Source organism: Rhinopithecus roxellana, chromosome 13 (assembly GCF_007565055.1).
Source record: "Rhinopithecus roxellana isolate Shanxi Qingling chromosome 13, ASM756505v1, whole genome shotgun sequence".
Taxonomy (NCBI): Eukaryota; Metazoa; Chordata; class Mammalia; order Primates; family Cercopithecidae; genus Rhinopithecus; species Rhinopithecus roxellana.
In genome coordinates this window covers 38,388,623-38,402,088 of record NC_044561.1, presented here as the reverse complement: position 1 = coordinate 38,402,088, position 13,466 = coordinate 38,388,623, and the positions used below count along the sequence as shown (strand labels likewise).

Sequence of the window (13,466 nt, the reverse complement as noted above, 5' to 3'; positions counted from 1 at the left end):
GATGAGCTGCGACCCCTCTGGGGGCCCAAACCTCAGGAATCCCCAGACTAGAGCTGTAATACACCCCCATTCGCAAAGCCGTGGGCAGCAGGAACAAACAAGTTCTAACACATCCCCATTCACTGAGCTGTGAGCGCCAGGAACAAGAGAGGGCTGAGGCACTCCCAGGTGGCTCAGACCTCAGGCAGGACTCCCCAGGCAGAAGCTATCACACCCCCTTGGGGCTCCACGGTTGCTGCGTCTCCGAATTTTTGGGTTCCACCACGTTCCTCTCGTCTGAATGCAGGAGTCGAGCTATGGAAGCCACATGCGGTACACCTGGTCCCACCACGGGGTGAGCACGGAGTGGCAGTGGTCGTGGGATCTGGGCTGGGGATCAGCCGAGAGCAGCCTGCCGGGCCCAGCAGGCAGAGCGAGCCCAGTGAGTGCAAGTAAAGCCTGGGCAGAGGCGCTGCTGGCCTTAGAGATTTCTGGCTGGGGAATCGGCACCAATAAAATCTTGTGTCACTTCTTCCCTCCAAAAATTGAGGATTTTTAAACCTGAGGTAGTGGACCATTTCCTGTTTCCTTTCTTCCATGCTCATCCTCAGCCCTGCCCAGCTCCAAAGCCTTTCTCCAAGGCCCCATGGGAAAATTTCAGGGCATTCTTGATGAGACACCCAGACCCAGTCCAGAGGCCTCACACAAAGACAAAGAAAACCCCAGAATTTCAGCCCAGTGTTTTTGTAGCTCCATCTTAACTGAGACATTTGATTATGCATGTATTCTGGCATGAATTAAGATACAAAACTTTTCTATATGTGAATGCACAGTTGGTTCGCACATTGGTGTTACCATAACAGGTCCTGGCCACTAATGGTACATTATTCCTGGCTCCTCTCTGCACACCCCTCCCCAATACATCTGTCCCACTTCCATGAGGATGTAGCTGCCAGCTCTGCAGACAATTCTGCCCTATGACCTAATGACCCTTCACCACACAGCACCCATTTCCAGACTGAACAGCAACAACAAAAACCCAACACATATAGTGGGGTTTTTCCAATTCAGATTCCTCTTCTTCCCTGTCTTCAGACAGATGAAAAACTGTAAAAAAAAAAAAAAAAAAAAAAAAAAGGAAGTATCTTTCTGCCCAATTTCTGTCCAATTTACTCACCTCACTACAGTTCATCCCACCCCTGCAACTGCTCCATGTTCTTTTCAAACTTCCAACCCAATTAAAATGTGAAATTATTTTTGTACCCTGTGTAATAAAATACACATCATAAAGATTTCTTGTATATGTGTGCAATTAATTGTTAAAGAGATAAATTTAATATTTACTTTGAGGCATGATGAAGAAATGAGTTCCCATTTTTCAACAATGCACCTTTTTATCAGGTGTTAGTTTAAACAAACAAAAAAAAAATTGTGCAATCTCAATTTGTTCTGTGAACATATTAGCACTTGGTCCTGGAGTGTTTTACCTTTAGCTACATCTCTGACATTTTTGCCATTTTAAGACTTGGAAGAATGTAGCTATTGTGATTGCTATTATGTAGGAGTGTTAAAACTGGATAACGTATGAGAAGCAATGTTAAAAAAAAATCATCCTCAAACTGGCCAACAAGCACATGAAAGATGTCCAAAATCATTAGTCATTCAGAAAATACACATTACTATCACAATGAGGTTAACACTACGTATTCACTAAACGGCTAAAACATAAAAGAGTAAAAATCCCCAGGTGTTGGCAAAAATGTAGACCACCTGAAATTCTCCTATATTGCTAATAAGAATGTACAATGATACAAGTGATTTGGATAACAATTTAGTATTACAACAATTCTACACCTATGTATTTGCCCAAGAGAAATAGAAATACATCTCAAAGACTTGCTTACAAATGTACACATAACATTACATATGGGTCAAAAACTGGGGGAAAAAACAAAAGTACATCAAAAGGTACATGAATACACAGATGTGAGAATATTTATACAATATTACTCCGCAGTAAAAAGAAACATACTGATACATGCAATAAAACATGGCTGAATCTCAAAAGCATTTTGCTGAGCAAAAGCAGCCAGATGTGAGGGGAAAAAAAAGAAATTTTGTATAAACAAATCTATTTATGTGAAGACACAGAACAGCCAAAACTGATGTACAGTAATAAAAATCAGATCAACAGTTGCCTGAAATAACGAGGGTGTTGATAATTAATGAGAAAGGTGATACAGGACAAATTTTGTGGAGTGACAGAAATGTTCTGTATGGCCAAATTCACCAAATTACACACTTTCAGTGTAAATCATACCACAATAACATTAACTTAAAAAAAGTCAAGACAGCAGTAGTGTGGGGGTGGGGGGTGGTGTAGAAAAGAGGGACAGTATGAATGAGGAACAAAGGAAACTTCCAGGACAATATTCTATTTCATGTCTAAAATGGTACAAAGAATAGAAATATTAATATATTTCTTTAAGTTGTTCATAAGTTTTCATATGCTATGGTTAGCCCCCCCACCCCGAAAAATCCTATAGGAATTATTCATATACAAATACACACACACACCAAAAAAAAAGGCCAGAAAGAAACAGGAAGATTAAAACTTTGGCACATACAATCATTTTCCAACTCCTTAATGCATCGATTCAACTTATTTGCACCCCCAGGAGTAAGAGGGGGCAAGTATCCCACCTAGCCACCTGAAGCTTTGCATTTCCATAGAAACGCTGGCCAGAAAAGCCTGAGGGAGGACACAGCTCCTCTACAAGGAAACATGTTGCTGCACTGATGGAGAGAAAACACCCGAAACAAAAGAAACAATGTCTGTTCAAAGACCCTGCTTCCATATTAAATTTGGTGTATTGTGATAATTCAATCCCTAAAGGACCCCTGCAGTCAATTTACACAGTGCTAAAGGCACTTTTATCTTTAAGAATACTAATTAACTTCAACCAGTGATCCTCAAACATTAAGTACAGAAGAATAATCTGAGATTCTTATTAAGCATGCTTTAGCCCAACCCTCAACATCTTGAAACAATAGGTCTAGGGCGAGGCACACAAGTCTGCTCTTTCAGCAAGCACTACAGATAATTAAGACAGTCCACAAAAACCATATTATAAGAAACTGATCTAAACCTATAGTAACAAGACTAAGGAAAATATTGCTGGACATTTAAAATATCCAGCAGTTCAGAGAACCAAAAACTAAAAATAAAGCAGATGGTCTGTACCGAAGCAGAGTTAATCAAGGGGCAAAAAGAGAAAAACTGAAAAATTACTTATCACATACATAAAACAAAATGTCATGACAAGAATGATGTCCTTGGAAATTAAAGTCTGCCAAAATAAATGCAAGGCCTCACCCTTTCATAAATTCAACTTTCACATCATCTACTTGCCCACATTATATAGTGACATTCCTAAACTCACTTTCACAAGCCAAATTTGGTCCTTCATACATAATAAAAATCAATGATTATATTGTAGGAAAAAGGCAGGCCACTGCTGCAAGTCAGGGCTTAAAGCAATTCTATGACATTAGAGAGTAAAATTATGCCAGTGTCAGGGGAAGAAGACCCTGTAGCCACCTTACTCTAAGCACATCAGGGCAGATATCAATTGCGGAGTGGCCGCTGGAGAAGGAAATTAGTGAGGGCGAATAATACAGGAAAAAAGTGCCCTGCCTGACTTCACAGTTCCTAGGAAGATAGAGAAGAGACTGACAAACCACCAGCACCCCTCCACCACCACATCCAAGATATCTAAGGTGAAAGCTTAAACAAGGATCACCAGTACCCAAAGAAAAAATACATGCAAGCATCACAATTGAAAATACTACAGTATCTTTTAGTTAAATAGAACCTACTTTGTAAGTCTGCACAACTAACACATGTAAATATTTCAGAAATGCATGAGGTACAAAAGCAGGTAACTGCCTTTTTAAATCAGCAACAACAAAAATACTCATTGTTATCACTTCTAATCAATATTTATTGGAAGTATTTGCTAGTACAGGACTAAAATGAAAGTACATGCACAAAAACTGAAATTATACATAAAACTTTTTAATCATGATATGATCTTTTACACAGAAAGTACAAAATTGTCTCTGGAAAAGGTATTAGAAACATTTAGCAAGGTGGCTAGATACAAAATTAATATACAAAAGACCGCTGCATTTGTATACACCAGTAACAAATTTTTAAAAGCACTGCCATGTAACAGTTATCACAAATTATCAAATACCTAAAACAAAAGATGTACAATAATTTTGTGTTAAATTATAAACCATACAAGAGATATTAAACATGACCTAACAAAAATAAAAGTATACCCTGCTCATCCTGTATCATAAAGATGTTAATAATCCCAAATTGATCTACAGATTCAATCAAATTAATCAAAAAGACAGAGGATTTGCGAGAACTTGGTACGATTATTCTAAAATTTCTAAGGAAAAGTCAAAAGACTTTTCTAAGGAAAAAAAGGAACAAAGTCAAAAGAACTTTCTTTTCCAGTATGAGATTATTCTAAAGCAACAACAATGAATACAGGATGATATTCACAAAATGATTGATGAAAACGAATCAGTCAAGGAAAGAGAAAAAAACATTCTGCATTAAACTTTTGTATATATGACAAAGATGGCATATCAATTCAGTGGAAAACAGCATTAACTTTTCAATAAAGCAAGGTTAACAAAAGAAATTTTTAAAATCATTTACAGGTTACACATCCCAAAACTCCAAGCCAGAAATAAGAAATGCTCCACAATTTGAAAATTCTAAATGTTTTGAGCACCAACAAGATGCTAAAGGAAATGCTCACTGGCTTATTTCAGATTTCAGATATTTAAATTTAGGATATTTACCCAACCCAGGTAAGTAAAATACAAATATTCCAAAATCTGAAGGGAAAAAAAAGTCCAAAATCCAAAACACTTCTGCTCCCAAGCATTTCGGATATGAGAGACTCAATCTGTATATGATAAAAACAAAACTGTATCCCTACCTCATACCATATACAAACCTCAAGCACAGATGAAAAAAGGTCTAAAATGTTGCAAATATAACTTTAAAACTCTTACTTAAAATTACAGATGAACCTTCTACATACTGTAGCAGGAATAAGTCTTAAAATGTTTAAGTTAAAACAACTAACATTAAAAAAAATACATTCAGCTATTCATATAGATGCAACAAATCAACAGGAAGATGAACAGAGGATTCAAGATGATAATCTTAAATGAAAGTAAAGGGATAGGATAAGGGATATAGGTTATTATCAAAGTTCCAGCTTCTGTTTTAAATAGGGGGTTCATGTGTTTATTATTTAAAATAAGCGATTTAAACAAATAAATGAAAACATATTTGCAGGAAGAGCTGATCATGAGACAACTGGTAAAATTAATTCAATTATGAGTACTTCAGAATCAAACTAAAAATGTATATTATTAAAAACAAACTCTTAGGCTGGGCGCGGTGGCTCAAGCCTGTAATCCCAGCACTTTGGGAGGCCGAGACGGGCAGATCACGAGGTCAGGAGATGGAGACCATCCTGGCTAACATGGTGAAACCCCGTCTCTACTAAAAATACAAAAAAAAACTAGCCGGGCGAGGTGGTGGGCGCCTGTAGTCCCAGCTACTCGGGAGGCTGAGGCAGGAGAACTGAGTGAACCCGGGAGGCGGAGCTTGCAGTGAGCTGAGAACCGGCCACTGCACTCCAGCCTGGGCGACAGAGCGAGACTCTGTCTCAAAAAAAAAAAAAAAAAAAAAAAAAAAAACTCTTTGTAAACTGACCACATATAAGGGTAGTAAATACAGAACGGGCATTACAAAAATAATAATCTAGACAATCACACTAAAAAGTTATCACAGTATACCAGCAAAAAGGGAGAGAAGAAACATTTGAAGCCAGTAAGAAAGATAAGTGATGTATAAAATCCAAATAATGTAGTTTTAAATGAAGAAGAGGAAAATAGTGGGAGAAAAATTCCTGAGAACACAGATTTCAGATCAAAAATCCTAGGCAGGATCATTAAAAAGATACATACGTAAACACACGCTAGTGAAATTTCTGAAATCTTAAAAACAAAGAGTAAAATCTTACAAGGTAATACAGAGTTAATTTATCTGCCAAAAAAAAAAAAAAGTATAGCGACATCAAGCCAGCAAAAAGCATTATACAACAGACCAAAAAATAGTTAAAATTAATTTAAAAAAACCAATTAGCCACTAATAATGCATCTGCAACACTAAGAAAATTCATCACCTAGAATTACAATTCTATATTATCCCAACAAAACTAGGAATATTAAAAGAAAAAACATGCTAAAATGTCTTACCTAACTTGGGGCAAATGGGTGGGAAAAAAAGTTAACTTTTTATATTATTGAAAAAAGTTATTAATGTTTTATAATCAAAATTTTATATTATAAAAATATTTGTTTAAAATTAAGAGAACCAAAATTGAAAAGAAAATGTTAAAAACAAGCGTGGTGGTGGTGATACAATGAAAATTTGGCCTATCCATCAAAACTGAATGGAGAAAACAAGACTAATAAATGGATAATCAGATGACAATAAAAAGATTAAATTTATCAGTTATCACCATATGTGCATGGCTAAATTCTAAAAGACAAAAACACAAATTTGGATTGGATCCATTAAAAATACAAAGAGAAATCACCCAGCACTTCAGGAGGCCAAGGCAGGCTGATCACTTGGGGTCAAGAGTTTAAGACCAGCCTGGCCAACAGGGTGAAATCCGTCTCTACTAAAATTACAAAAAGTAGCTGGGCATGGTGGTGTATGCCTGTAGTCCCAGCTACTTGGAAGGCTGAGGCAGGAGAATCACTTGAACCTGGGAGGCAGAAGTTGCAGTGAGCTGAGACTGCACCATTGCACTCCACCCTGGGTGAGAGAGCAAGACCCTGTCTCAAAAAAAAAAAAAAGCAGGAAATAAGATCGGCATCTGGCAAACACTATTGACAACAAAACAAATAGAGACTAAAAAAATGGCATGTCTATATACGTATGTATACAAATACACACACACACAGATTTAGGAGAAAACTTTAGACCGATAAATACAGAAACCTAAATGATATTTAGAATTTTATAGAACTATAAAACTTAAAATTTGACCCTAGAAAACATAGACAATTTAAAAGACACTAAGCAAAATTTGGAAACTTTACCTAAAATTTGCTCTAAATGAGCAACTCAACCCTGATACAGTCACGTTCAGCAAATCTTCAAGTAACAAGTACTTCAATTGCACCATATCTAATTTTTCAAATCAAAAAGGATCATACACCATCAATTTTGAATGACTCAACATAATCCTACACCGAACAATTCCAAAAGCACAGGAAAACACAGAATCATTTTATGAGGTAACCTTATCTTAATAGCTCTCATAGGCACACCAAACCTTGTAACCAATCTCATTAAAGAATCCAAGGAGGACTGGTTCCAGGACCCCCAAAGAAGCCAAAATCTGCAAATGTACAAGTCTCTTATATAAAATGGTATAACATTCGCCTGTAACTTACACATCTACACATCCTCCAGTATACTTTAAATCATTTCTAGATTACTTATAATACCTAACACAATGTAAATGCTACATAAATAGTTGTTATACTGTATTGTTTAGGGAGTAATGACCAAAATAAGACTGTACATGTTCAGTACAGATGCAACAACGCTTCTTTTTCCCAGAATATTTTCAATCCACAGTTGGTTGAATCTAGGGATTCAAAACCTGTGGATACAGAAGGCCAATTGTATACCAAATTCTAGGTTTAAATTTATTATATTAAATGTAGAAACACATTAAAATAGTAAAGCAACATGCCCAAATGGGGTTTTATCAGGAATTCAAGGACAGCCAAAACAATACAACATTGTGGTTAAGAGCAGGGGCTTGTGTATCACATGACTTTTGAATTTATCCGACCCTTAATACATACTCGAGATGAAATGTTGCTTCAGTTCTCCAATACTGTTTCTTCAGCTTCAACAGAAAGGAGAAAAATAGTACTCACTTCATAAGGTGGTTGGGAAGATTAAAAGAAAAAAAGTTTGTAAGAAGACTCAGCACAGTGCCTTACACAGATTATATAGTAAATATTCATATATCTTATGTACAAATGGTTCTTACATTACTGACATACAAAATATCATTCACTGTAAAAAAAAAAAAAAAAAGACTTGATTGTCCACATCTAAATCCAGTTTTGAAACATTTACAAAACTTAGTAATATATGAAAATTTCCGTATTATAAGGAAACAATATATAATAGAAACTAACATAAATTGTAGCAGCATTCTGTAAACTTAAATAAGTGGTAAAAATAATGACAAGAAGGAGATCAGAATATTAAGTATTTGTAAAGGATATGGACTGTATACATACAATATTGAAGAAAATCAACAGAATATTTATTAGAAATGATGTGAATTCATTTAAAAGGCTGGATACAATGTGAGTATACGTGTCAAAATTAGGTGTGAAAAGGAAAGAATAAGAAAAGGAATAAATAGCTGGAAACCTATCTCTCTGCCCAAATCAAGTCTTATACTAATAATAAGATAATCAACTGATCTCTAATAAAGAATATTCCCTTTATGTAACACTTAAAGTGATTTAAGTAATGTTAACTATCAAATGCTGCATGGTATAGTTTTATAACCTCAGATAATCCTAAATTGGAAAATACACGTCATTTTAACTAAGAAATTTACCCTGAATCCAGTCTGCATTGTTTTTCAAGTTTTAACTCTTAAACTTACTTAATCTATGACAACCTTCCCACCTAACCCTCATCTTTTGAGGAATTCAGTGAAAGTTGACTGTAGATCTGTTAGATTCCTCTGCCTCCATTCTATACTATTTCTTTTTTATTCTCCCTATACAGAACACTTGCTTAGGACCATTAAACAATCGAATCTAAAGAAGTTGCTCATATCTAATCATACTAATGTTTAAAAAGAACCTTCAGAAGCACTTAATGACTTGCCCAAGGTGACAAAAAGGTGGTTTGAGATCTAGCCCACATTCTTTCACTACCACTGCCTATTCTCCTAGCATGAACACACTTTTTCAAGCTTTCGTTGTTCTGTTTTGTTGTGGTTTGGTTTTTTGGTTTTTTGAGATGGAGTCTTGCTTCGCTGCCCAGGCTGGAGTGCAGTGGCATGATCTTGGCTCACTGCAACCTCCACCTCCTGAGTTCAAGTGATTCTCCTGCCTCAGCCTCCTGAGTAGCTGGGTTTACAGGCGTGTGCCACCACACCTGGCTAATTTTTGTATTTTTAGTAGAAACTGGGTTTTACCATGTTGGTCAGGCTGGTCTCAAACTCCTGACCTCGTGATCCCCCCGCCTCACCTTCCCAAAGTGCTGGGATTATAGGCGGGAGCCACCGGGCCTGACCGTTTTAAGAGACAGTGTGTCATTTTGTTGCCTACGCTGGTTTTGAACTCCTGGCTTCAAGTGATCCTCCCACCTCAGCCTCCCCAAGCCCTGCAATTACAAGTATGAGTCACCACGCCCAGCCTCATTGTTTCTTAATAATTTTTAAATTTCAAGATTCGGTTAGGAAACTAAGTACTGTACTTACATTCCGTTTGGAAACCATTCACTTATTTCATTCATCAAACATTTGCTCAGTCCTACTATGTGTAAAGAACTGTTCTAAGCCCTACAGTGAAACAACATATTTTATTCAACTCAGAAGGATACATTTAATGTAAACAGTATCCTGTTCATTTCACTTTGGAAATTAATTTGGTCCCTGGGAGCAAACCTCCTCCCAATAATAACTGCCCTAAAGAATACTAGCTTGGTTCATCTGCTTAGATGCTTAGATAGATTGCAGGGCGTCGGGGGGGGGGGGGGGGGGGGGGTGGGCCGCCATGGAGTATCCTCATTTGGAACTTGAATCTATGTATCAAATTTCTGAGATCTAAGGCTCCTACACTTTGGTAAATATGAAGCATAAAGGCTGAAGATACACGTCCAAAACCAAAATTATCAGGATTTAACTAATCTGCTGCCAACTGCACCTCACCTGAAATATTTAAACCTCAGAAAAGCAGCTTTCTGCAGTTTTACTACATCTCATAAGTCCCTGGGTTGGCCAAACTCCAGCAATCAAGCAAAGAACACATCAAAAGGGAAAGACAGCCCCTTGCCTTATCATACTACATTGTGACAAAGACTGATGAATTCTATAGATGAAGCAAAAAACCATGAAAGTTTTGTGTAGTGTGGTGCTGCAAACAACAAAAAAAAACTTACATCCATCTGCAAAATAAAAGTTTAAAAACTCTTGAAAATATAAGAAACCATTCCGACTACCAAAATACAGCTATTTACTTAAAATTTAAAAACACATACGTACACACAATTTTTTAAGGTGAGAAGAAAACTGGCTAAAATGTTGGCTATGCAATATACACTACACACCTCTCCTTTTAGATAACACATAAAGTGTCTGAGTAAAAACAGACTTTCACTTTTGTTTCTTCTAAGTGTGAAGTTCACTTCCTAGTTACCAGTTTTAAGTGCGCTTCCTGGTTACTAGCTTGATGGATTTAAATCTGTCAACTTATTGAGGTAGATGGTTTATTTATATCCATATAAATATTTTTAAATAGTTCTAATATGAGTAATAAAGCAATCGTATATTAATATGGAAAGCAAACACATTTAAGTGTTTCTTTTGTAAAACAATCTAAATATTATGGAAGTATAAAAGTTTCTCTAAAAAAAATCCCCAATAACAATGAAATGATCTAAAACACACCCATACTAAAAATAACATCATAATGATATTTTGAATTAACTACTACTCCCTTTGTGTGGAGAGGGGATTAAAGTAGGAAATTGGACTGACAGCCAAGATCACTTTCGTTAACTTGATTCTTTTTTTTTTTTTTTTTTTTGAGCCGGAGTCTCGCTCTGTCGCCCAGGCTGGAGTGCAGTGGCCGGATCTCAGCTCACTGCATGATTCTTGATTCCACAATTTTATGCATAACCTCTGAACCGTGCAACAGAGCCTGCATAGTTATTTAATGCAGTTTAGTCAAAATCAAATGAAAAAAAAAATTCCCAAACTTACAAAGTTCTTCCCATTGTTCAAACTTAGGAGATGTGAAAAATTCGTTATTTCTCACTTTGAAACAGACTTTAATATTCAACATTGAAGACAATTATAAACAAATGGTACCATACATATTAAACAGTGCTTAGTATTCACATGACCATGTGGTCTTTCCTAAGCCTTAAGTCTTTAAAAACTAAATTTGAAGGTATTCAAAATAGAATAGGGAGGATTAGGAAGTAAACTCTTTTAAACTCTCATTATTAAGTCTTGAATTATTTCACCGTAAATAAAGTGCAGTGTGCAATATCCTTCTAACTTTACCAGTAATATCAATATCATACGTGTCTCAAAAACAACTTTCCCAACGTACCTAAAATAACAATGCACTATCCTTGCTTTCCAAACTTCTCGAGTATCTTCGACTACTTTAAAGCAGTATCATAAAATTCTAAAAATAATCTCAAAGCAAAAACTTAGCAGGCTGTATGTAGACAGCCCATTTTAGAACAGTTCTTATTGTAAAGTCAAGCACAGGTAGAATATTGCTACACCAAAACTACACCAGGGTGGGGCATTCATTACTCACCCAGATTAACCAAACACAACTCTGGTGGTTGATCACAGTAAACCCTAATTGTCCCCGTAATTCCAACACGACTAAGGCACGGTTGACCCTTTTGCCCAAAATGCTTTTCACACAAATGAAAAATTAAAAAAAGAAATTAAATTATGGCCAACTACTCTTCAGAATATGGTGCAAGCCATGATAGTGCACTTAAGATTCTGAAAGCAAAGTCTAAAATAGCAGAAAGATCTCTCACTATTCACTTTAAAGATATAAATCTTCACAGTTTTTTTAAAATGGTTTTCTTTAGTGAGTGACCATTTGAATGTGTGACTGATGCAAGAGTAAAGAGTGAACGAAGGAACAAGGTCAAACTTAGGGGACAAAAGATTTCTGGAATAACATGGCCAGAAAGGTTTCCTCTCTTGGGGACAGTTACTATATTGAAGAAAAAAAAAAAAGCAGAAAGAAGAAGAAGAAGAAGAAAGGGAAACCTTAAAAGGAAAAGAAACCAAGCAAACCACGTACTTCTAGAGTCCACCTGGTCAACACGCCTGCCCCGCAAGGCAGGTAATTCGATTTTGGTGGAGACCGTTTTGCAAAACAGCAGGCCTGTAACACTACTACCTTCGAAAGACAAAATGGGTTCAGAAAAGATGACAACTGGCTATTCTTTCTTATTTAAGGCGAGAGAATAAAGTTTCATTAAGAAGCCACACAGAACACTGTGGGAATGTGAGGGTCGCTCTCAATACCTGGCACCGTCTGCTACGGGAAAACAATCGGCAGAAGGAAGTGGACTGAAGCCCCCAAACTACACTCTGCTTCCCACACGCAGCTGGGCACTGGGCGCGACGCCCCCGAGGAGATGGGCAGGGGCGGGGGTTGACGGTGGAGGAAGCCGGGGACGGGGACGGCGGCGGCGGCGAGGCCCGGGCGCCCGGCCGCGGCGGGGAAAGACAGCTCGTCGGAAGGAGTGGGGCCCGCCGGCTCGCCTCACCTTCTGCGCCGCGCTCTGCTGCAGCACGTTCTGCTCCACGGTCATGGCCCCCGCGGCGGCGGCGGCGCCCGGCTCCTCGCGCCTCCGCCGGCCCTGGCTGCCGCGCTCCGCCGAGCTCCAGGGAGCGGCGCGGACGGCCGGGGAGGACAGCGCCCCCGCCAGCCAGGCGCGAAGGCTATGGCGGCCGGCGTGCGCGGGCACCGCGGGCAGGCGGCGAAGCGCCGACTGCGAGGGCCACGGCGGCCGCCCCACGTCTCCACGCGGCCCGCCTCAGCGCCGCTCGTCCGCGGCGGCCCGGGCCATGAGCGAGCGGTGGACGCCGGGGCGCGGGAGAGCGCGAGCCAGTCAGGCGGCGTCACGCGTTCGCGCGCTCCTTCGCTGGCGGCTGGCGGGCCGCTTTAGGGAAGGGAGAGAGGGGACGGAGGGAGCGGCTACCCGGAATGGCGCTGTCCTCCCTCCGTGAGTCCTCCTCCCTCCCCTCCCCCACGCGCCGTCCACGCCCCCGCCCAGCGGCTCCTCCTCCGCAGAGCCCCGCCCGCCGGCCGCCCTAACCCTACATTGTGACCCTCCGGGCGGCGGGGCGGGGCGGGGCCGCCATGGAGCCCCGCCCCTCCCGGCGCGGGCCGGCGTTCCAGGGTGGGGCGAGGGCGCGCCCGGCTGGCCGGCCCGGGAGCCGCCCCTGCGGCAGGTTGCGCGACGCTGGCGCTGGGCTTCGCGAAGCGCGGCTGGAGGCCGGAGGGCAGCGTTCCTGCCTGAGCCCAGGGCTTGTCGGATCCGTAGCTTGCCCAAAGCCTCC

The 13,466-nt window shown here is 39.6% G+C and overlaps 1 protein-coding gene across 3 annotated transcripts in view; it reads right to left on the bottom strand.

Annotated features, from left to right (window-relative positions):
- Positions 1-13,157, bottom strand: part of USP25 (ubiquitin specific peptidase 25) — a 144,878-nt gene extending 131,721 nt beyond the window's left edge. For 2 of the 3 annotated variants that reach the window (XM_030914944.1, XM_010376175.2), the window contains exon 1: positions 12,671-13,112. In XM_030914944.1, the coding sequence (XP_030770804.1) occupies positions 12,671-12,715 (45 nt within the window). In that variant the 5' untranslated portion in view covers positions 12,716-13,112. Of the gene's footprint in view, positions 1-12,670 lie in introns of all 3 variants that reach the window. The other variant, XM_010376174.2, reaches the window with a different exon arrangement.
- Positions 13,158-13,466: the final 309 nt, after the last annotated feature.